The sequence below is a fragment of the Lithohypha guttulata genome (genome assembly GCF_036872675.1).
Source record: "Lithohypha guttulata strain CCFEE 5908 chromosome Unknown scaffold_2, whole genome shotgun sequence".
Lineage (NCBI taxonomy): Eukaryota > Fungi > Ascomycota > Eurotiomycetes > Chaetothyriales > Trichomeriaceae > Lithohypha > Lithohypha guttulata.
This window is the reverse complement of record NW_027042751.1, coordinates 153,957-177,655: the sequence shown is the minus strand read 5'-3', so window position 1 is coordinate 177,655 and position 23,699 is coordinate 153,957. Positions and strand designations below refer to the sequence as shown.

At 49.1% G+C, this 23,699-nt stretch overlaps 10 protein-coding genes across 10 annotated transcripts; 5 read left to right on the top strand and 5 right to left on the bottom strand.

The window, feature by feature from the left end:
• Positions 1-121: 121 nt before the first annotated feature.
• LUC7 (splicing factor) lies at positions 122-970 on the top strand (the record flags this gene model as incomplete). The annotated part of the gene is made up of 1 exon (XM_064896572.1): positions 122-970. One exon carries the CDS (start codon positions 122-124, stop codon positions 968-970), a length of 849 nt encoding a protein of 282 aa, XP_064755522.1.
• A 262-nt stretch (positions 971-1,232) lies between these two features.
• On the bottom strand, positions 1,233-2,402 carry LTR64_002199 (uncharacterized protein; the record flags this gene model as incomplete). The annotated part of the gene is made up of 1 exon (XM_064896571.1): positions 1,233-2,402. The coding sequence occupies one exon, from the start codon at positions 2,400-2,402 to the stop codon at positions 1,233-1,235; it is 1,170 nt and encodes a 389-aa protein (XP_064755521.1).
• A 1,257-nt stretch (positions 2,403-3,659) lies between these two features.
• LTR64_002198 (uncharacterized protein) lies at positions 3,660-5,142 on the top strand (the record flags this gene model as incomplete). The annotated part of the gene is made up of 3 exons (XM_064896570.1): positions 3,660-4,394; positions 4,444-4,494; positions 4,549-5,142. 3 exons carry the CDS (start codon positions 3,660-3,662, stop codon positions 5,140-5,142), a joined length of 1,380 nt encoding a protein of 459 aa, XP_064755520.1.
• A 6,035-nt stretch (positions 5,143-11,177) lies between these two features.
• Positions 11,178-12,104, bottom strand: LTR64_002197 (uncharacterized protein; the record flags this gene model as incomplete). Its single annotated transcript, XM_064896569.1, has 1 exon — positions 11,178-12,104. The coding sequence occupies one exon, from the start codon at positions 12,102-12,104 to the stop codon at positions 11,178-11,180; it is 927 nt and encodes a 308-aa protein (XP_064755519.1).
• A 508-nt stretch (positions 12,105-12,612) lies between these two features.
• LTR64_002196 (uncharacterized protein) lies at positions 12,613-13,512 on the bottom strand (the record flags this gene model as incomplete). Its single annotated transcript, XM_064896568.1, has 1 exon — positions 12,613-13,512. The coding sequence occupies one exon, from the start codon at positions 13,510-13,512 to the stop codon at positions 12,613-12,615; it is 900 nt and encodes a 299-aa protein (XP_064755518.1).
• A 492-nt stretch (positions 13,513-14,004) lies between these two features.
• LTR64_002195 (uncharacterized protein) lies at positions 14,005-16,100 on the bottom strand (the record flags this gene model as incomplete). Its single annotated transcript, XM_064896567.1, has 2 exons — positions 14,005-14,024; positions 14,348-16,100. 2 exons carry the CDS (start codon positions 16,098-16,100, stop codon positions 14,005-14,007), a joined length of 1,773 nt encoding a protein of 590 aa, XP_064755517.1.
• Positions 16,101-16,375: 275 nt separating this feature from the next.
• On the top strand, positions 16,376-17,492 carry OST3 (oligosaccharyl transferase subunit ost3/OST6; the record flags this gene model as incomplete). Its single annotated transcript, XM_064896566.1, has 3 exons — positions 16,376-16,759; positions 16,804-17,257; positions 17,311-17,492. 3 exons carry the CDS (start codon positions 16,376-16,378, stop codon positions 17,490-17,492), a joined length of 1,020 nt encoding a protein of 339 aa, XP_064755516.1.
• Positions 17,493-19,999: 2,507 nt separating this feature from the next.
• On the top strand, positions 20,000-20,620 carry LTR64_002193 (uncharacterized protein; the record flags this gene model as incomplete). The annotated part of the gene is made up of 1 exon (XM_064896565.1): positions 20,000-20,620. One exon carries the CDS (start codon positions 20,000-20,002, stop codon positions 20,618-20,620), a length of 621 nt encoding a protein of 206 aa, XP_064755515.1.
• Positions 20,621-21,156: 536 nt separating this feature from the next.
• Positions 21,157-22,509, top strand: LTR64_002192 (uncharacterized protein; the record flags this gene model as incomplete). The annotated part of the gene is made up of 2 exons (XM_064896564.1): positions 21,157-21,178; positions 21,218-22,509. The coding sequence occupies 2 exons, from the start codon at positions 21,157-21,159 to the stop codon at positions 22,507-22,509; spliced, it is 1,314 nt and encodes a 437-aa protein (XP_064755514.1).
• Positions 22,510-22,787: 278 nt separating this feature from the next.
• Positions 22,788-23,627, bottom strand: LTR64_002191 (uncharacterized protein; the record flags this gene model as incomplete). The annotated part of the gene is made up of 1 exon (XM_064896563.1): positions 22,788-23,627. One exon carries the CDS (start codon positions 23,625-23,627, stop codon positions 22,788-22,790), a length of 840 nt encoding a protein of 279 aa, XP_064755513.1.
• Positions 23,628-23,699: the final 72 nt, after the last annotated feature.

Sequence of the window (23,699 nt, the reverse complement as noted above, 5' to 3'; positions counted from 1 at the left end):
AAATTCTGTCCAGGAAGAGGAGTTAGGTACACACCGCCTGAGAGTTGTCACAGTATCCTCACTTGTTACCACAAGCATCTACCGCTACTGACGACCACAACCACTCCTCTTCCCGCCTATCATGGCGGCCGAACAACGCAAACTCCTCGAACAGTTGATGGGCGATCAATTTGCTGGATCTATCGCCTCGAAAACCGCCAATCTCTCTCTCACTTCCCCTCAAGTCTGTCGGTCCTATCTCTGCGGCACCTGCCCACACGATCTCTTCACAAATACTAAACAAGATCTTGGAGCCTGTCCAAAATTTCACCCAGAAAACCTCAAGCTCGAGTACGAGACACTAGACGCGCACGAAAAAGCGAAGCTAGGGTTTGAGTACGACTACATGCGGGATATGGAGCGTTATGTGGCCGACTGCAACCGAAGGATAGAGAGTGCACAGAGGAGACTGGAGAAGACGCCGGATGAGATTAGGAGGACGAATGCGCTATTGAAAACAATCAGTGACTTGACCAAGACAATAAATACAGGACTACTGGAAATACAGGTTCTGGGAGAGCTGGGCCAGGTCAATCTCGCGGCCAGTGAATTCTTCAAGGTACGCACAGCAAAACTTGCAAGAGAACAGGCAGAACACGACCTGAAGAGTTTATCCGACACATCTGGACCATCAGGACATCAAAAGCTACAGGTCTGCGATGTCTGTGGAGCATATCTGAGCAGACTAGACAATGATCGCAGACTTGCGGACCATTTCTACGGCAAGATGCATCTCGGATACGCGCAAATGAGGAAGACGTACGAGAAACTGAGTGGAGAGTTCAAAGGACGCATGCCTCCTGTCAGAGATCAAGAATCGAGAGGGGAGGATGGTTATGGAGGCGGGGACTTTAGTGATAGAAGAGGTGGATATGGTGGTGGTGGTGGATTCCGTGGAAGAGGTAGAGGTAGAGGACGAGGAAGGTGGTAGGGCAGATTTGAAAGAGTCCTTCGTGAATGGTTTTTTCAGCAAGCATGGTTTTGAGTGGGCTGGAGTTAATGCTTTTACGTTGCATGGAGGCACAGCTGTTAATGTGTGGAATTCCAAGGCTGGGATAGGGATGCATGCAGCCTGGGAGAAGGAGCAAACTGATCAATATTTTAAAAGTCGTTTCAGATACCCAATTCAAGCTGTTGATTGAGATCTGAATGCGAAAACGTCTTGCCACCGAATTTGTTACAACCACCAAATGTTAGCTTGCCATCTGATCGGCCCAACTTGAGCCAGCTATCTGCTCCGAATCTTTTCGTGGCAGAACAGGCTGATCAGGTCCTTTTGGTTTCGTAGGTAATGCGGGAAAGTCATCGACAGCCTTGACGTCTGGTGTCTTCTCCGGAAACAACTCTCGATCTGTATCTCCTCTCCCTCGTCCACCTCTGCCTCTTCCAGATCCTCGACCCCTTCCTCTCCCTCTGTTGTATCCATAACCTCTCTCACTAGGATCCTGCCACTCATACAGGCTCATATCCTGCTGTTCTTCAGGTTGTCCAGCCCTCCTCGTCCGATCTCCATATCTCGGCGCTCTGAAATCTTCTTCTCTCTTCTCAGCATCCCACTCCCTGCCGGCGCCAGCGTTTAGTTTTCTTACACGATTCTTCTCTCTTTCTTGACCTAGTTGTCGTGTCTGTTTCTCCTCTTCTGCTCTCTTCTGCTTGGCAATTCGTTCTCTTTCCTCGAACTCGGCAGCATCGGCTTGAGCTAGGGCGTGTTTTGCTGAGAGGGCCTGCGATCTTTCTTTTGCTGCTGATAGTTTTGCGGAGAGTTCGGCTTCGGTGAGTTTGGGTTTCTTGAGGCCGCCTGTGTTTGTGCGATCGCCACGGACGGCAGGTGGTTTCTGAGGTAAAGCTTTGGAAGACGGGCCTGTGGGAGCGTTGAGTGGTGAATTGGCTGAGGTGTGTTCTGTCTGAATGGTGCTTGTGTCTTGTTGAATCTGATCTTGGTTGTCCTGCTGAGACTCAGGCTGTTCTGCTTGAGGCTCGGGCTGCGATTGTATCTGTTCTGCTACAGCGGGTTTGGGCGCAAACTTCGATGCACCCAGACCCTGTGAATGTTGAGGTCTTTGTCTCTGTTGTGAATTTGAGCCAGAAGCTGCTTCGGAATGCGACGGTGTCTCATTTCTTGAAATAAAATGTTGTATCTGTACGGGGCCATGACCTCTCTGCCAGCCTCGTCCGCGTCCTCTTCCACGTCCTCGTCCACGGTCGTTCTGTTGCATGTTTAGTCTTTGGACCTGCTCTGCTAGTTCGTTGTGCTCCTGCTGCTGTGATTGTTGACCTTGTTCGAGCTCCTGCGCTGGAGTGATCGGCATGATCTCGTCGTCGAACAGGTCGTCGTCGCCTCGAGTCTGCATCGAGTCTTCCATCTTTGCTGACCAAAAGGATTCGATACGATCACAAGCAATTCAGGGATTGACGCGCTTCTATCGTTTGAATCGAATAGTCCTTACACTCTCTGTAAATGGCAGATAACATGCAGCAGTCGAGTGATGGGGTTTATCTTCAATCCAAATCGAGCACCGAGAGTACAGAAATTACCAACAGATAGATTGCAGCTATAAAGGATAAATCCTAGGTCCAACTTCGTGCGAATAACGCGAGGGAAGGGCAAGGACGCGGTTATTCTGCCGCTGACTGCACTCTCCCCCAAATCTGTAATTTTATTCCTCCAAGACATATTTACTTCCGACTTGGGACCAGAGACAGTGCTTGCCTCAGCCTTGGTCTCTCGCAGAGCGTTCCTAACTCTGGAGACATGTCAGCCTGCCAATGGTCTTCTCATTATGTATACGACTGCTGCTTTATTCGTGGGCAGTGCGAAGAGAGCGCGCACCACATCTCACGACAGTGATACATCTGAGAGCATGCCACAATCTAGCAACCATCTGGCCATCAAAGACTGATTCCGGGCGAGTTGGATATGATTACTCTATTGTTCTGGGAGTATTCACAGCCCAAGTTGGTCCCAGACGACTTCTCGAATTAAATTGTTGATATATCTCCCCTTAACTACCGAGTAGGGCCACAATTACTACTATGGACCACAGAAAATTCAGCAATCCAACTTCTTTGTACCTCGTGGAAGAGGTCAAAATTACGGAACTGTGAAGGACGTTCTCGATGAAATGCTTCGACAGAGAGGGTCACGATCTCCTTCTGAGCTTCATCGGTAGGCTCAGCGAGAGACTCGATATGTGTCGCATGTTTACAACTCCCAGAACAACCATGGAGACCTATATTGCGTTCAATACTGCTCCAGCAGTAGAATGTCATCGCAGCTACTGAAGAACCATAAATCAAGTTCAGGTCGCTACCCTCGACTCGGCCCGTATCATACACTGTCACAGCACGAGGCACCGCAACATCCTTTCCGCCAACCATAATGCGAAGCAGGAAGTCAGTGAGGGCGAAGCCGATGACGAAGGGAGCGCGGCACTGAGCGGTGCATTTCCTCCTAATCGGGCTTAGTGGCGGCGATTTAATTCGACTGGCAGTGTTCGAGCTATACTGGTGGAAGGCTTTAGACTTTTCTAGCTCGCGAATCGACCGCCCAATTTCATTCTGCAGCACGACACGATGTGGCTATATCACGATTCTGCCTCCTCCTTTTACAACCACTGACCATGGCATCTGACTCTATTTCGTGGTCAAAGGCTGCTATGGCAGAAGAAAAGACGGAGACTAGGATTGAGACCACAATCAGCGATCTATCTAAAGACGACCCACCCAATGGAGGCTGGACAGCTTGGTCGCAGGTCGGTGCAGCACACATGATCACTTTCTTCAGCTGGGGTATCATCAATTCTTTCGGCGTCTTCCAGAGCTATTACCTACAGGTCCTGCCTCAACGATCCTCTTCAATATCCTGGATCGGCTCGATCCAAGTCTTCCTCATCTTCTTCATTGGAGTATTTTCAGGGTCAGCTTTTGACTCAGGATGGCGTCTTGATGTCCTTCTCGGAACGGGATGCCTATTGAATTTACTGGGCATCTTCATGATGAGCATATCAAAGACTTACATACACTACATTTTGTCACAAGGTATCTGTTGTGGCATCGGATATGGTCTGCTCTTCACTCCGGCCATCTCGGTGGTCCGAACATACTTTTCGAGTAGAAGAACTCTTGCACTTGGACTGGTACTTTCTGGAACTGCTACTGGTGGTATAGTGATCCCAGCGTTATTGCGGGCTGCTATACCACGTGTCGGCTTTGCATGGTCTGTCAGGTGTGTGGGTTTTATGTCCCTGACACTGTTGCCAGTTTCGTGCTATACTCTTCGGCGCCGTCTGCAACCGACAAATGGCGGAAGAGTGTTCTCCACGACTGTGCTGAAGGACTATGATTACGTTCTATACGTAAGTATTCTAGAACGTCAATGTGGTCAGTATCGCTGATACCAGGTAGACTGTGGCGATGTTTTTCAATCTACTTGGCCTTTTCTTCGCATTCTTTTTCGTAAGTATTTGCGCCGTAATGAATCCCTCACTGCGGTGCTAACTTTCTCTTCAGATACCGCAATTCGCAAAAAGTGTCCTTGGCTTTTCGTCTGAAAGCAGCGTTGACCTTTTGATCATCATGAATGGCATGGGCATGCCTGGACGCCTACTTCCCATGTGGGCGGCGGATAGATTTTGGGGACCATTGATGATTTCGATACCTGTCAACATTGTCTGCAGCATCTTGGGTTTTGTTCTGCTAGCAACGCGAACCACAGCGAGTGCCTATGTCTTCGCCGTTCTGTACGGCTTGTTCGGTGCTGCACTTATCGGTCTCTTCCCAGCTTGTTTATCTAGTTTCTCGAAAGACGTCGGCCAGACCGGAGCTCGAATTGGCTGGGGTTTTAGCATTGCAAGTCTAGCTGTACTGATCGGGCCTCCGATCTCAGGAGCTTTGATTGACGAGGTTGAGCGGGACTACCGGCAAGCTCAAATCTTCGCTGCTTGCTGTTTGACTATTGGAAGTATGACTATGCTAGTCATGAAACTTCTGCAGATTAGGAAGACTGCGACAACGGATACTGATCCGACTCGGCAAAGAGAACGTTCAATGCCCAAATTGTTTTTGGAAGTTCTTAGTGGTCGACAGAGATCGGGCGAAGTTTAAAACCTGCTTAATATAAGTACATAAGAATCATTAACCTTTTTCCTCCTGCCTAGAAGCAGACAAAATCCGTATATTGCAAGCGTAGTGACAACCTCACTTCTGCAGCGGGCGACTTGAATTCAGAAAGCGGCTACTATGTTCGCTTGATCTGCGAAATATGGAGAGACACCTTTAACGATCACCTTGTAGTCGACAATATAGCACTATCATGTCTCGACAAACAAGTTGTGCCGACTCATTGCATTATCTGGGAAACGGCGACGCAGTAATGGATTATCTTGAAGAAGAAGATGTGCTGGCCTGACACCTTCCACGGTTCATCTCAAGCGCTAAGCTGAACTTCCGACGCAATCGGGCTTAGCAATTTCTCCATCTCGTGGGAAACCTCCGCTCTCACCTGCCGATTGCCTCACACTGACTCTGCGACCGATCGCATGGTTCGTCCACTGCTCGTCGGTCTCGCGACTTTTCCAGTGGTGACCTCAATTTACGCGATCCACGGTCTACGTTCGACAGGCTGAATCTCCAGTGTCTGGACTCTAACGCGTTAGCTCGGTAGACTAGCTTGGTATGCACCTAGTATAATGAGCAGTACTCCTCGTGCGGCATGTGATAGCTGTCGTAAGTCCGTTGAGCGGATAATATGTTCTCACAAGATTGACAATGATCAGGCGTTCGGAAAAAAAGATGCTCAGGAGATAGGACAGGTTGCACAAGATGCAGCAGGTCCAGCATCTCCTGTATCTATTCGCGTACACGACCTCTGGGAAGGCCATCAAGGCATCGTAGCGACATGAGGACTCCTGACTCAACAAATGAGTCTAACCATGGGAGACCTGGCTCTTTTCGCTTCGTTACGCCCGAGTCCCTGGCCACCGAGCCAGAGACAAGGTCAACCGTATCCATTGGGGAAGAACGACACAATTCGAACTTTGATTCACTGCAGCCAATCAGGGAAGCAACCTCAAGTGCACTCATGACTAACGAACCTGAATTTGGACAAGGTACAACCTCAGTCACAGCCGTGGCTAACACCGCCCAAACAGATTCGACTACTGTCTCCTCCAGCAAGAGAGTAAGGTGTTCATGCCTTATACGGACATTCGAGGCCGTGCAGGAACTCTCCCAGATAGACGACGACGACGACGTTCTACCGAGGGTACACAAGGTTCGTTGCTCTATGGAGGTGGCCAAACAATTGATGAATTGTCAAACGTGTTACGATTTCAACGACAAGTATACCCAGACATGTTACAATGTCCTCCAACTATCACATCTGCTATCTGCAATCGCATTCTGCTGTACGGCGACGTGGAGAGCAGCCGTTGATAACATAAACATGTCCAAGAGAATTAACTCGCTGCAACGACCATCCGACAATGTCACCAACAACAACCAGACTCTTGCACTATCCGACCTCCGTCAAATCCTCAGACCCGATGAAATCAAGCAGCTAGAGCAGAACTGTATCCGCAATGATACCAAGGCACTTTCGCAGCTATGCCAGGAATTCGAAGCAAGACAGATCCAGAGACATGTCCACAATCATGAACTCTGCGGGTATATTGATATCTGTATATCTGGAACTTTACCGAGTGTTACTTCTGTTGAGGCCTGTTATGCTCGAAATGATATTCAACGTGTATATCCTTGTTTTCGGTCGGTCGAACAAGCGAAAGCGGCATTGCAGAGTTGTTTGGACGTGGTAGCTTCTGGGATGGAGGGTTCGAGGACTTGACGTATGAGCTATCGTATGAAAAATATCTGCGAAATCACAGGTCTTTCATGGCCAGGAGAGTTTACTACGTGTCCATCGATGAAGAGATGTTACGTTGTCTTGTCGGGAGAAACCAATGCGAACATGTGGTGGCAAAACCTTCATCCATTTTATGTCTGTCCTCCCGCCACGATATTATGCTTGCTTCATCTAGCTGACTTTACCCTTGACCACCACAGCTACACAGCTCTTCCCAATCCATCACCATATCTCTAAACCACTCAGCAAGAACTCAACGCCGTTCTGACTCCCAGCGCCACCAAAGTTGCTACCATAACAGCAACAACTGTAAAGATCGGCTGCAACCACCCCAACATCGCCAGGCTGGTCAGAGTCGCAAATACGCCAGCGGCAGGAGTGAAACCGCCATACATAAAGGACTGGAATCCTGCAGAAAGCGAACCTGGAGCGTGGTTGTCAGCTGCAGTCAAACTATCTTTGAGGTGCGGGGTTAGATAGCAGTACCGGCGATGATCCCTGCTGGCCCGAAGCCTAGTGAGAGGAGGATCGTAAGGACTACAGTGAAGGTGATCGCCCAAGCGAGGAGAGGATACAGAATGCCTAGAGACCTATTAATGAGTGTCTTTCGATCGATATAACGAGTATGTAGTGATGGCAAGAGTAACTCACAAGGCTTCTCAAACCAGCTTGTTGTATCTGATAAGAGCTTTTGGAGCAAAGATTGCAACGATGAAGGGGTGCCTGAAATCGTTTGCGCTGTCCAGTCAGTCATTGGCAGCCAGATTACGGCCATGACTTCGTGCTCGTTGTGGTTACGTTGCTGATAGAGAAACGAAGAGTTGTGTGGGTGTGTTGGAGGAATACGCGATTGTAGAAGACAAAATTAGGGAATGAAGATGAAGATGACTTGTGGGGATTTCGTCTCTAGATGCCTGGCCAAGCACTAGACGCTTACCTGCCTGCGCGGCTGACACAATGAGCAAGCCTCCATACCATGCTCGATGTACGTCAGCCTGAGTTTACTACAGTGAGCCACGACTGAAGCGCGCGGTTACTGTAAGGATCCGTCAGATCGAAGCACATCATCCATGCACTAATACTTGTTCAAGCTACGGGACCAATGAAGTCAGGGCTGACCTGGTATCTAGTGTGGCTTTTGTCCACTCATTACATACTAGGACTTTGTGCTGCTCAGATTAAGCAGGAAGATCTTTCCTGAGGAACTCTACGTCCTACTAGACTCCTGAACGGCTGCATTCTTTGGCTGGGCACTATTAGTCGGGTAAACTGGATTGATGGCATTGCGAGTGCGGCCGACCGCCCTTTGGATTAATGTCTCGGACAGTCGATAAGCAAACGAAGGTAGATGGGACTCTGCGCGCTTGGAATGGGGGCATCGAAATCGCACTAGGTAGGTAGAGCTCGTGCGGAAAGGCGAAGTTCAACGTATTGGCCAAACAAAAGTCCTCCAGCAACTCAATTCCTGCCTCACCTTTGAACTTCCGAAGAGCTAAGCCCAGATATTACCTCCTAACAATCGCTTTCGCGACCGGTCAAAGCCAGAGTCGTTCGTCAGCAGCGCTCCCCTGCTTCATCTCACACATTGAATTGTCTCGCTTAGATGGTGCATGCAAGATATGCCTCTTGGGCCGCGGTGTTATAGCCAAGAGGATCTCAATGCCAAGGAGACACGGGTGAACTTTGAGGCAGAAGGACATTTTGTCAGCCTGATTGAGTCGGAAGAGAACATGTGAAGTACGGAAGTATCGGTCTCCTGACGTTGGGTAATGAGCGCAGCAACAGTAAGACAGGAGGAAGTTTTCTGTATTTAATGACGCTACCAGAAACTAAAAAGGAAGTACTCAAAGACCTACAGGGACCGTATTTGTTCAAAGCCGACGCCATGCCAGTGATCCCAAACAAATGCGTGCTGGAATGTCATCAGAGCGGTAAGTTGTGCAAGGTACGTGCGCGTGGCCCATACGAGAGAGCATTTGAGTAGACCTGCAGTATGAGCAGTGGCTGACTTAAAGGTCGTCCTGCACAGATACTGGATGTTCGTCTGTTTTTGAGCATTCAAGTCGTACAAACGGCCTTGGCTGCTGAATATGGCGCCCTCTTCGTCGATCTCGAACACTCTCTAATTAGCCTGCAAGCAACCGGCCAAGTTTGCCAGGCCGCGACATTCGCAAACATCGCCTTTCGTGCGTGTGAGCGCCAAAGGCGGCGATAAGTACATACAGCGGGTTGTTGACGAGCGAGCAAGTGGTATCATCGTACCACGTATTCGAAGTGTAGATGATGCTAGAGCGGCGGTGGGCAGTATCAATATCCACTATTGGGGAAGAGATCCATCAACCCGAGTCCCATGACGGGCCACGGACATGTGAGTATGGATCAGGCAAGTGAGGTGTTACAAAGTCAAGAGATTTTGTGTATGGTGGTGATTGAGACGTTAGAAGCCCCAGATTGTCTTGACGAGATCGCCTGTAAGAAGGAGCCATCATTCAGGTTAGCCGTCGCATATGTGTGACCTTGAGCCGGGACCAGGTCCGACATCTAGCACACAAGCGGCGGCTGCAGGATGCTCTCTTTATCTTGTCGAAGGACAGCTTGTTAAAGCCTCTGGGAAGCTTTCGCATCGTGGTTGTAGACCTTTGCAACTGAGCTGCGCTTTCCGCAGCTGGTTCAAGGTAAGACCGCGCTTGTAAAAGTGTCCGCATATCTTGGATTTAGTGGCGCAAAATGCCCTGCTACAGGGCAATTTTAGGCAGTAAACGACCAAGAGCGAGCCAGGCTTGGCAGGAGCCAATTACTGGTTGTTGTTGCAGCCGCAGGATTCATGTCCGCTACGACAGATCAGTGAAGATACACAGACGGCAATTTCTTCTCAACTTCTTTACTACCATCGCGATTCAAGCCTTTTCGCTCCGACTGTCCTTGTATATGCTCGATGTGATAGCACGCCGTGTCCTCCTTGCGGCTGCTCTTATTACACTTGTTAGACTTGTGCTCTGTTGCAAAGGAAATTCAGAAATCTGAGCACTCGACATCTATCTCTCTCCACGATCGAACAAGTTCAAGCCACTGCAGCAACCTGATCTGCTTAGTGGTCAGTAGAGCACAGCATGCTCATTGGTATAGTGGGCACTATCTGCTCCGGCAAACACACAACAGCAGAGTACTTGGTCCAGCACCATGGCTTCTTGAGATTACATCTACCCTCTCGTGGCGATCACACCAATCACGAGGACAAGCGCTTCCTCTCATCTACAACAGATCAAAAGGGCACTCGAGGCTTAACGTTTCCAGACGTGGATAGCCTACTGGACTTCGTTACTAAACGCTGGAGAGAGCATTGGGTATTGACGGATATCCACGATGAGGACACTCTCGAGTTATTGCTCAGAAGGCCGTTCTTCCTATTACTGAACGTGGAAGCGCCTGTGAGTTTAAGGTACATACGCTTCATGGAGAGGTGTCTGCAAAGGCAACTACCAGGAATGACCATGCAAGAGTTCACTCTGCGAGACGATGCCCTGTTGTATGGCTCGGGTTACCAACGTGCGATGGCTGGAGCTTCTCACGGTGTATCCTTCGTAACGAGTGGCATTGCCCAACTACAAGCTCGTGCACATCTTCAGATCCTCAATCCATTCAGCAGCATTGATTCATACTTCAGTCACCTGCATAATCTCGACCTTGCAGCTCAATCTCGTCTTCGACCTCCGTGGGACGCCTACTTTATGCATCTGGCACACCTCGCGTCTCTCCGTTCTAACTGTATGAAACGTCGCGTCGGGTGTGTCTTGACCTTGAATTTCCGCATCCTCTCTACCGGTTACAATGGTACACCACGTGGTCTCACCAATTGCAACGAGGGTGGCTGTCCACGATGCAACAACAGCGGCAGTACTGGTGGGGCTAGTCTTTCCACATGCTTGTGTCTGCATGCTGAGGAGAACGCCTTGTTGGAGGCAGGACGAGAAAGGATCAGAGAAGGGGCAGTGCTGTACTGCGACACGTGCCCATGTCTGACATGTAGCGTCAAAATTGCGCAGGTGGGTGTCAAAGAGGTCGTCTATAGTCAGAGCTATAACATGGACGAGGCAAGTCGAAGAGTACTGGCCGAGGCGGGTGTGAAATTGAGACAATACAGTGGAGAGAAGATGAACAGTCTGGTTGGCATGGACACAAGCGCTGTTGCTGGCAATGATGCAGGGCCAAGTATGGATTTGGTCACCAGCAATGGAACATGACACACAAACGATGGTGCTGGTAGATTGCCGACACATCCTCACGACTTATTATGCCTATCAAGCCACAAGCCCACCTCCACTGCCAAACGGCTAGGCTGATCATAATGGATCAGATGCCCTGCGTCCTCAACAACGATGACATCCTCACTTCCAACACCCAACGCCTCGCCCAACCTCCCAGCAATCTCGTTGGGTAACCACTTGTCATCCCTTCCCCAGATAATTTTTGTCGGCACCATCTCACTTACCCTACTATATTCACTTTCCAACCCCAGGGTATCCCGCTTACTCGCCTGAACCATCTCCCTCACAAACGCCTTGTTCCCCTGCTTTCCGCCCTCGCACCACGGGACACTCAATGTATCTTCGGTCTCAGACGGGAGTGGATGGAACGTAGCGCTCCTTACATATCCTCTGATCAGTCCTTCCAGAAGATGTGGTGGAATCGAAGTAAAGACATCCGTATTCTTGGCGACTAAGTGGAAGAATGGCAATTTCTCCGCATTAGGAAGCACGACGACATCGATGAGGCACAGACTCGCAAACTTTATGTCATGCTGTAGGAGGAGACGAAGACTCACGAGCCCTCCGTTATCGTGTGCGATGATATGCGGAGTGGTGGGAAGGTTCCATGACTCGATCAGTGCTGCCGATGCCTGAGCGCGAAGTGTTAGACTTGGATCTAGGTCCTCTGCTTCGTCATCAGTCGTCGATGAGGCGCTGCTGGTGCGTTGTGGAGCAGGTGAGAGGCCGAAACCAGGGTGGTCGTAGAGGTAGATGCAGTACCGCGATAAGAGTGTTGATGTGAGATTGTGCCAGACGAAGCTGGACCAGGGTGTACCGTGGATAAAGATCAAAGTAGGTAGAGACGATGAGCCGATTCGAGTCCAGTGTACGGTAGAGGTGTGTGTCTGGGCGGTGTGGGTGAACGTCTGGTCGAGCGGGTATGGACTAGATCGAGACATCGTGAGAAAGCTTGACAGGCTGCAGGTCAGAGAAGTTACTAGGCCTTGAGTAGTGAGGATGTCTTTACACTTCAGCTGAGTGGTAGGATCATTACCGAATGCGCAAAACTTGGGGTCAGCTATTCAAGAATGCATGGTGATGTAGAGTCAAGTCTAACTACAAGTGAGGACAACATCGAGGACAAGTATCCTATATATCATTGCTGTTCAGAGAGTAGTATCGCGTAAATTGTAGCCCACACTGCTGCTCATCGATCATCCATCTCAAGATAGGTGACTTTCCGGAAACTTGCTCGAAGTTCTTGAGTTCAAGGCGTCCCGCGCAGCACGCCCCGCACGAGTAATTTCACTTTCAAAACTCCAAGAATGTCGACAGTCCTCTAACTTCTCGAGCAGTACACAACATGATTGTTCTGAACTGGCACATCATGCGTGTAAGTTGCTTACACACATTATTGTGACTATGTTCTTTACAGAGGCAGATATATTTGTCCTGCGTGTGGGGCTGTCATTGCTGCTCCTGAATCCATTGATAGCACCTTTGAAATTCGTCCATCTTCGCCAGAAACATGCCCTGATCCGACTCATGCGCACTCTCACACATCCCCCACATATGCTCAAACAGCTCAATACGTCGCATCTCGAACTCTTCGCTCGAGACACTGATCCGGATTAGCATTCTCTCCACGCCTCTAGCAGTCCGCTGGATATCTTCATATTGCTTTGCCATGTCGACGATCGGTCTGTTGCTTGTGACGAGGTCGATGAGTTTCTGGTGCTGTTTTCCGTCGTCGCGATGACGAGGATTAGACTCGTTGCTCAGAATCTTGAGAGACGCGCATCGCAGGAGTGAGAATGGGAGAAGTAAGTTGTCTATCTGTGGGTATTTGCGTGCTCGTCCTGCTCCTGCTACTGCCGTTGATGAACCTCGATCAGGTCTTGCAGGAGGCAGGACGACTGTGACGTGTTTATCGTTCAACAGTTCTCCCATTGCCATCATTGTCTTCCCCAATGAGTCCCTTCCCTTGCTATTCGCGAACCTGAACTGGAACCTTTGGAACTTCGACACGAACAATCTCATAACTTCTTCAACCGCCTCTTCCGCGCGATGCTCACATATCGAATGGTATTTCGAGAAATGTAAAGAGGTAATGCTCCCGCGACTTTCGATCAGAACTTCGAAGGTATTTAAGTGGTGCAGGAGGTAGCTGGCTTCGGAGAAGAGTTGACGGCATGTACGGAGCACGTTCAGGTCAATACTGAATGGCGCCGAGGGAGGCCAGAGGACGATGGAGGTAGGCTGAGCAACGACGTAGCTGAGGATCTGACTACGAAGTTCACCTGGGAGACGGAGAAGTGGGCTGGCTGGTTGTGTCTCAATATACTGTGTTGAGCCGGAGTACGACATGGCGAGATCGAGGAGTTTGAGTCGTGTATACACTGTACAGCCTGTTCTTGGTGGTGAAGTGGGAGACAGAAAATGCCGACAGCCTTGTCAGAAGGATGAGAAGATGTGGCACAGAACTATCAGTCTTCCTTACCTTCAGAACATCATACGAAGAGGAGTCTGATTAGTCGGGGCTAGCACTCTTCTAAGATTGCTTATGAATTGTGGAGATTCCCCAGTATCGACCAGTGACTACAGCTGATCACAGCCCCGAAGTGCAGACCTAGTGGTGCAGCTGTACCAAATATTACGATGAGTTCCTACTAGACAACGCTTCATTTCAACGGCGGATGTTTAGCAATTCACATGGTCTCTAAAATGCACAAGATATCTCGAGAAAGGTAACGGATCGTGCAGCAGCCGCTGAGCCTCCACATCCCCTGGTTACTAAGCAGTTAGTGCGGAGGTAAAATCTCCACAGTGCAGTGGTTCGACATTCACCACGAGAAAACACTACTCGCTTGGTCCATCGCCTGTAACAACAAGCAGAAGATGTATAGCATTAGCACCATGCAGTTGTGACTACCGGCTTTCTTCTTCAGCAGGTTGAATCAGTCATGGGAAGGGCGAAAAATAGTCCATTGCGAACTTGCGATAGAGACGGCATGTCAAGGTGTATCAATTTGGTATAAAAATGTTTCTTCTAAGGTCAAGGCTCAGTTCAATTTTTAGGGTATATCGCCAATTCATGCTACAAAACTCGGCTGCAGAACGCTCATACTCCTCCTTTCTTTCTTCAATGGACTAAACTCCGCCAACAATCTCGGCTTGTTATTTATGGTCATTTTGTTCCTACCAAGACCGAGTTTAGCTTTGCCCAATGCACCACCGCCTGCCGTACTACCAGCAGCTTTCTTCAGTCCATCAGGTTCGTCTGCATCGAAAATGTTTTTCCTGGCGCCGAGAAGCTTTTTCTTCTTAGGTTGTGGCTGTACCCCGACGGCAGGTTTGGGAGGGTTTTGTTCTTGTTGATCTGCATCTTCGTCGGCGTCTTCTTCGACAACAGAATCGAGAGCTGGGGCTTTTGCAGCTGTGTGAGTCGTAGAGGCATTAGATCGATCTTTGAGTGGCTGTGGTTGTATAAGTTTCGTCTCTTTTGGTCTAGGCTTTTTTGCATCAGTTACAGGCTTGCTCTTCTCCTTGACCTCGACAGCTTTGGCTGCCTTCTCAGCTGCCTTGGCTTTGTCCTCCTTCTCAGCGATAGCTCGGTCCGCCTCCTCCACGATCTCGTTGATCGTATCCTCGATGATCTGACCTGGACTTTCGGGCAGGATACTCATCGTCCGGTTGAGAAACGGCGTTATGGAAAATGTGCTCTTGTCTGCTAGAATCGTGGTACTGCCATGCGTCAAGCGAGCTTTCTTATTGGCCACGCCACCATTGCCAGGTGTTCCAATGGTCATGTCTGGATCGAATCGAGCAACATTTCTCTTTCGCGGGTTCTGCTGCTCCTGCGCAGCTGTTTGTGCATGTTCAGGCTGAACACTAGATGCCCTTCCAGTCATGCGCGCTTTCGTTGCTGCGGTGGATTGAGCATACTTGGCTTGTTCACGTCTTTCAAGCTCGTCCTGCGCCTCTTTGAGCTGCTCTTTTGTACTTCGAAGTTTGTTGCGGAATGCATCGAGTTTGGTGTCCAAGGCTGTCTTCTCAGTGTCCCACTCTGTCTGTTTCTTAAGATGTTCACGTTGAGTCCGGCTATGAGCACGCTTCTCTTTGGCCAAATCTGCTTTCAAGGTCTGGAACATTTCCGTTGCGGGAGTGGTGTTGGTCGTGGTAGACTGCGCGGTTTGGAGGGCGGATTCTGCTTGTGCCGCTCGCTGCTTGGTGGTCTCAAGCTCTGCTTTGAGAGATTCAATTGCATCAACCAGAGCTGCATCGGCAGCAGGTTTTATCGATGTGAGTTTTGTGTTTTGCTTTTCGAGTCTGCTCATTCTCTTGTTGGCTTCGCTAAGTTCGCGCTTCGTTTCTTGCAATTCTTCTTGTATGGCAGGGTCAGGTGTACTATTTTGTTGTTTCTGTCGCAGGCGCTCGATTGTGCGCTTTTCGTTTTCGAGTTCGAGTTGTGCAGCCGTGAGTTCTCGTTGCAAAGAAAGCTTGTCTGCCAAAACATTCTCTTGTGAAGCAACAACAGAACGCAGATGATCCAATTCAGGCCGGAGATTGTGCAGTTCCCTTGTTAATGCCAGCTTCTCGTTCAATTGCTTGTTATTCTCGGCAGCTGCTGCATTTAACGCGTTGAGCTCGGTCTGATATTGACTAACGTCTCTTATGCAGGCCCTTAGTTCATCCTGTGCGGCTTGATACTGTTCTTGCATCTCATCGAGGCGTGTTTGCAGGCCCTCGTTCAAGCTTTCCGACCTGTGTAGAGCATCTTCCTGCGCTTCGAGCTGCTCTTGTAACTCGTCGCTCGCGTCTTCTTGAAGAAGTAGACTGACTCTCAAGATTCGCGCACGTTCTTCCTGGTAGATGAGTTCTGCGACGTGTTTGGCTTGGACGAGTTTGAGATCGAGCTCAGCTGATTGAGCGATACTTTGTGAAAGGTCATCCATTTTGAGGTGTGTGTAGTACTGCAGACCTAAGTCCAGGACGGTCTCAGCACCTACCTCCTCTTTGCTTTACGCTTCAGTTCACGTCGTCGATGGTGGACGATGTGACGCTGGATCGGAAGTCAGGAAACGGGGTACGTGTGCATGTTTGTTGATGCTTCCTAATTAATCTTAGCTTTCGGGGAAAAGCCGGTTGTTGCTCGAAATACATTCTCATGCCTCAGGCCAAAGTTCGCCTGATTTGTCCTTGAATCATCGGAAAGACCACGAAGCCTCAAATGTTCCCAGGCGCTACTTCTACATCTATGCACAGCTCAATGGTGAAGATGCGAGTGCTTCAGCTGTTATTGGCGGCGAGTCTGTCTATATTCTCGGTTGCAGCCAAGAAGTCTCCTTCCGCTTTCGACATCTATCAGAAAAAGCAGTTTCCCATCACCTTGAACGAACAGCAGTACGATGAGCTGACTTCTGTCCCTCGAGACTACTACTCCGCAGTCGTCCTGACAGCTCTCGATGCAAAGTATGCATGCGGCATATGTCGAGAGTTTCAGCCTGAATGGGATGTGATCGGAAAGAGCTGGCAGAAGGGCGACAAGAAGGGTCAGAGTCGAGTTCTCTTTGCTACTCTTGACTTTGATCAGGGCAGAAACGTCTTCATGAAGGTGTGTAAAATAGTCTTCAGTATGGCAGAGCTAACATCTTACAGCACCAATTGCAAACTGCACCCGTCCTCTTCCTCTTTCCTCCCACAACTGGCGCTAATGCCTCGCCTGACGGCCAACCTACGCGGTTGGATTTCCTTGGTCCACAAACAGCAGAAGGTATCCACGGTTGGATCCAGCGACAGCTACCAGCTGGTGACTATCCTCAACTCGTCAGGCCGTTCAACTGGAGCAAACTCATCACAACTGTTACGATCGTCATTGGGATATTCACTTTTGGCACAGTAGCGTATCCATACATCCTGCCTGTCATTCAGAATCGGAATCTTTGGGCTCTGCTAAGCCTGATAATGGTCTTGATGTTCACGAGCGGGCATATGTACAATCACATCAGAAAAGTTCCTTACGTTACTGGGAATGGAAAAGGTGGAATCACTTACTTCGCTGGTGGATTCTCCAATCAATTTGGAATTGAGACACAGATTATTGCTGCTGTTTGTGAGTTCAACAAGATTTGAAAGCTATGCACGCGCTAACTCTTTTTCTTACAGACGCTGTACTTTCCTTCGCTACCATTTCACTCGGCCTAAAAGTTCCACGAATGAAGGACGCTCGTACACAACAAATTGCCGCTATTATTTGGGCAAGCGTGGCTTTCGGAATGTATAGCTTCTTGATGAGTTTGTTTAGGATTAAGAATGGCGGGTACCCATTCTGGTTGCCACCATTCTAGAGAGGTATGTGTGTACATCACCTGCTGGCATGTGCCCAGCCGACTGTGACGTGATATATAGACGATCGCTAAGAGTGTATGGCTTCTCATAGCTTGACTTGCCCCTTCCACCTGACCTTGTTCTTCTTTACGCAACTCGTGCGATGCACGGGGCGCCCCTGATGCCTGACGAAAGTCAGCACGCTTGGACAAAAACCGCATAGCCTGATTTCTTTGACTTGACTTCGCGAAAGGAGTTTGTCCTCCCACTACTTTCTTTGACGGAATATGCGCCGCTCTTCTAAACCAAATCATTTGCAAAACTCCACAAGATGATCCACTACTGTATTCTGCGTCGTACTTTCGAAGCATGCGAATGCCAATGTATGAATTATGCATCTAATGATCCAATTGACGGACAAGTTTTGGAAGACAATCCTAGCTTGAGCATGTGCGCATTTATCCACGGCTCTGGTGATTTGTGAAGCCCTCGAATCACATTTGTTGCCAAGTGCTTCGAAGTTATCACTATGCCTGTGCAACAGGAAACGACGAAGTGGCCAGAATTCCACCACGATGACTTGCTCACTTCATGATCCTTCTGTTCTTGATTGGTGGTTGCTTTGAGTTCTGAGCAGCATCTGGCGAACGAAAGTGCTGCACAAAAAGCCATTCGGGTAAAGTTGTCAGGCTGAATGTTTTGGCCTCCATATTCGACCCGCTGATCTCCACAGCTATGGCATTCTGCTCTGCTAGACTACAGAAGTACTGGTAGGCACATGTACATGTGCTGAAGCGTGCACCGCACTTGCGAGTGCATGATGTGGCGAACTATCTGCTCAAGTCGATTATCCTAACGCTTAGCAAATTATGGCCGCTCATGGCATAACCTCAATATGGGTGTTTCTGGCAATGGCTTAACGCCGCCGCCTTCAAGTACATTGCACAACCACCTCTCACGACTCGATGCTCAAGAAGATCACTTCCACCTGTTGCATTTCGTAACACGCGATCAGATCGAAGTCGAGGTTCACGCCATCGATTCTGCACCTGAATACCAAGCACTAGCCCATGCATGGCACGAAGTCACAGATCCTAACGCTTTTGTCACCAAGCAAACTGCCATTCATTGGAGCGAGCAGTCGTATCCTGCACCGGCACAACACAACTTGTGGTCACCAGTACACGACATTGCTGGAGTTGGATGCGGATCGAACAGGAATTTATCTTAGCGAAAAAATTGTGATGTATATGTCAGGGCACGGCTCTGCTCTCCAACATGCACCCCCTCTGACCTTCGTCCTATGCTTGAACGACGTATTGCTGTTCTGGTTCACCTCACACCATCTGTTCTCAAAAGTCAATGAACGGTTGACAGAAGAAGTGGCAGAACAGGCCGACGGAGTTTGCATAGCCACGACTAGAGAAAGCAGATTTCCTACCGACAACGGTAGGTGTGTTGGCGTCACCAGTATCATGGGTATCTGCATGTAGAATCTACATTCTTGCAGGTCAATTAATGTGGCCTTTCCAAACCGTTTCTCTTGGTCCCTCCACTCGTCAACAAGACACTTTGGTGCTGCCTGTGAATACTTGGATCAAGACGTCCAGGGACATTCCGTGGTGGCGTCAACAAAATCCTTTGGGTCTACTAATCAGTCTTTCCAAACACAACGGCTGAAGTTTGGTCAGCTTGGCTATTTAGATCCAGTCTGGAAGTGCTTGGGATGTGACATGGCTCAACCGAATTGACGATAGATGGGCCAAAAGACCGTGCTTACGCTTGGCTAAGCATTACTACTGCAAGACAACACATCGTTGACACTTGATCGGTCTAGGTATGCAGGAATCACGCGCTTAGGTCCACACCTTTGCCTAAGCCGACCGTGCTAGTCTTCCAAGCAAACAGCACGGCCTTGATGAATGACAAGTCGCCAAACACTGCATGATGTTCTGACAACACATTGCTCAACAGCAGAGTCAGTCCTTATGGGCAGCCAGAGCTCGTACATCAGTGTCCTCAACAAGTCGTTTGAGTCTCTGCTTCCTAGTCTTTCAACTATCCGCTTCAGAACCTAGGCATCATGGCTTTCTTACTGATCGATACTGTAGACTTATTGCATCTCGCATTGACCAAGCTTGCATCCAACTTGAGAGACTCGACCATTCTATACTGTGACATTGAGGGTCAAAATCTAGGTCGGAATGGCACGTTGGATCTCTTACAGCTCTATGCACTCTCTCTTGAGCAAGCATTCGTGTTTGATGTCTTCGCTCTTGGCGAAGGAGCATTTCTAACCACGATGAACAGTATATCACTGAAGTCGATTCTGGAGTCAAATGTCATCATCAAGGTGTTCTTTGATGTTCGAAATGACTCTGACGCACTCTTCAAGCACTTCGGCATTCAGCTCCAAGGTGTCATTGATCTCCAACTCATGGAGTATTATCAGCCTGGTCGTTACGGGACATATCTACTAGGCCTTTAGGCTTGTATCGAACGAGATTGTGCTCTACCAGCGGACGCGATGGAAGTCTGGCGAAGCGAAAAGTCCGCGATGCATGCTAGGTTCGATGAAACTCGAGGTGACACTCAATCGTTGTTCCAGAAGAGACCCTTGCCTGATGAACTCATTAAGTACAGCGCTAATGACGTTATGCATCTACCTGCTCTGTACCGAGCATATCGTGTTCCTCTGAGGCATAGGCTTTGGCAGATGGTGGAGACACAATCCCGCGTGAGGATCGAAGACTCTCAAAAACCAGAATACAATCCACAAGACAGAAATAAGCGCAAGGGCCCACGACGCAATTACAACCGATCGAGACGTGGGCAGCCACTAAATCGACTCTTTGGAGACCTCACTTCGGCCAGACCTGAGAGACAGGAAGAAGTGTTCGAGACCAGCATAGTGGTTCCTTCAGGGAACATTAAGCCTGATTCTGGTCGAGGCACAGAGCCTCTGCGATATCAACCAGTCACCTTTGTCAAGGCAGAAGATCCCAAGCTAAAGAAGAATGTGAACAAAAAGAAGAAGGCAAGCAATGTAGGCCAAGGAGCAACACCAGCAATGGAGACCTATCACGAAGACCTGGACTGGGCACTTTGCGATAAGGATTGCGGGTGGTGTGGGCATTGCTATAATTGATTGTGTGGCTGGAAAAAGACGATTGAGGGAGTTTGCTTTTCGTTGAGCAGTCCTGGTATCTCTGTGTGGTTGAGACATACAGACACCTTGGTCACTGCTGGGCTGTTACGCAGTGTTTAGATGCTGTCAAATCAAGTGTCACCGGGTTGGGACACTACTTGTCGTGATGCTGTTGGCTTCCCTCACTACATCGCGTTCTTCGACATAGTGTTCAGTAGACAACCGCGTCAATGAGTAGCCAAGAATGCCGGATTGTGAAACTGTCAATTTTGACCCAGCACTCCCTTGGAAACATAGTCCACCTCTGTACAACGCAGCTCGATCAGAATGCACAAATTTGGTATGAAGGTGCCACTCGTCTCAGCTAGCACTTGGAGGAGGTCAAGAATCGAGTTGATGATTTACTCTTGGGTGTGCTGGCAGTAATCGTAATCTTTTGAGACTTGTGGTTTAAAGATGCCTTAGGCATAAACATCGTCGAGGTGATGACGTGAAACAGCACAAGCTCGTCTCTTTCTCACAACAAACCACTCGTCATGCCACATCAATCACGGTATCGTATGTGATGGCGTCGGAGCATGTACAAAAGCTCGCCAGTCTGGTTAGCATACCGTAATCTGCTCTCAGCAGGTCGACTAAAATCAAACACGGAACAAGCTAAGTTGGCCAGCGAACTTGGTCAGTTACAGCAGAGGCTCACCACTACCAGATGGTTGAGGCAGAACACCCATAACGGCTTCTACATCCATGGAGGTGTGGGTACCGGGAAGTCCAGGATGGCAGACTTGTTCGCTGCGACTTTGCCATCGCAGGTCACGCGACGTCGCGCACACTTCTTCGAGTTTATGACAGACATTCATATGCGCTTACACCGTGCACGTAGTCAAGCGAATTATGCTGGAGATCCACTCGTGCAGATTGGTCATGTGGTACAGAAAGAGTCGTCTGTCTTGTGTCTGGATGAGTTTCAGGTCAGCGATATCGCTGATGCAGTAATACTCAAGCGTTTGTTTACCTCTTTCTGGGAACGAGGTGGAATAATGATCTCGACCAGCAATCGACATCCTACAGAACTGTACAAAAACGGGCTGAACAGAGGACTGTTTATCCCCTTTATTGAGGAACTACAACGACGTTGTGTCATTTTCCAGATGAAAGGTGAGCACGACTACCGTATGGACAATGGGAAGCAGTATCAGAGACATGATATTTTCTTCACCGATGCCACGGAATTTCAAAGATCCCTCTCAAAAGTCACGGACGACGCTTTTGTCAAATCTATCGAAATACCAGTCGTGATGGGCAGGAAAATGAAGGTCAATGCTACAGAAGTCAACGACAACGCCAAGCCGATGGTGTCGGCCACTTTCTCATCCCTCTGCGAAGCTTTTCTCGGCGCCTCAGACTATCACGCTTTGTGCAATTTTGCGTCTACTATCTACCTCTCAGGCCTTCGCAAATTTCGATCCGATGAACTGGATATTGTCAGACGATTCATCACATTGGTTGACATTGCATATGAATCGCGGACACGCATTCTGTGCCTGTCCACCGAACCCATCCTGAAAACGTTTGAGAACATCATCCTGAGTGGAGAACCAACATCCGAAGTCGAGAGCGGAGGTGACCAAGGCTTGTCAACGTCGAAACCTTTGAATAAGCTACGCGAAGTTCTACAAGATCAAAACCTGAAAGTCAGGGGCGAGGGAGGGAGCAGTTCAAGCATGATGAGCACGTTCATTAACGACGTTGAGTGGAGTGCTACAGGTCTGAAGAAAGCTTCGCTTGCAACTGGTGGAGCTGGCGAGACGGACGTCAGGTTTGCGATAGTGCGTGCGATATCGAGGTTGTCGGAGATGAGTTCAGAAGGATATGGTGTGAAAGATTGAATTTGTCTCTACAGATCACGTTATTCCACTACTATCTTTGCAAGTCGGAAATGACTGAATAATCGAACAAATTCTCAGATGGACAATGCATGTACTCGAAAACGAGCCTATCAGCATATGAGAGGTACCTCCACCAGGTCGGAAATCATGCAACGCCGTACAAGCACTACGCCTTGCTTCCAAGTTCCGTGGCTATCTTCATAAGTCATAACGATGAACCTTTGCTTCGCTGGCCAGCCTGTAAAAACACAAGAGTACCCGCAACGTATCAAACCTGATTAAACCTGCAAGCCGACGAGCGACTTCACCTTGTTCATGGTACCTACAAGCTCATAAAATCCCAGAGTCCACCAATATCGTCTTGTCCATCCCTCTCGAACAGGAAGTCTCTCTTCCTTAAAGACTGCACGAGCATAGTCACACGGAACGCTACTGCCGTTGCCGAAGACGTCCAGTATCAGCGCTATTTCTGTGCAAGCAATTTGGTGTGCTAGGGCCCCATATTGAAGATCTGGATTCTCGTCCAGTTGTCGTTGTATTCTCCGCTTCCTCAGAGCAGCTAGATCTGCCATAGTGATGGTCTTACCATCGCTCGAAGAGGCTAGAAGGTCTTCCACAAGTTCTGACTGAGGAGCAATGTTGCCAGGCTTCTGTGTGTGGTCACGTCTCGTCAGCGAGACATCGTGTTCGATAATGCCAGGTGTGGCCAGCTGATCGAGATTGAGAACTTTGGTGCCTTGGCCATCGACTTGCTTGCGTCTGCGGAGGCCAAAATTGGACATGATGGACCACGGATTACGGAGAAGATACCACAAACGTGCCAGGAAGCCTCGTCTTCTGTCCAGTTTGGCCACATTACGATCCAGCCTCTCGTTGTAAATTGGAAAGGCAAAAACGGCTCCCAAAGCTGCGGAAAGGCCGACAACATTCATGGCTGTGTTGAGGTCGCTGGCACGAATATCTCGACCTGTACGGTTGATGTAGCCATGGTTCGCAAGGCAATTGACCAGTGGGCATGGACCTCGAGTGTCGGTCGGCCCAGCTGGTGCATATGTGCCTCTTGACAAGTTTGATGACACGAGAGGAGTTCGCTCCGATGGTACGTTCGAGCCTGGCATGATTGAGGTTGGCAAGGTTGACAGAACGAGGATTGAGGACAATGGAAGTCTGAGATGAGGTACAAGGGTCGT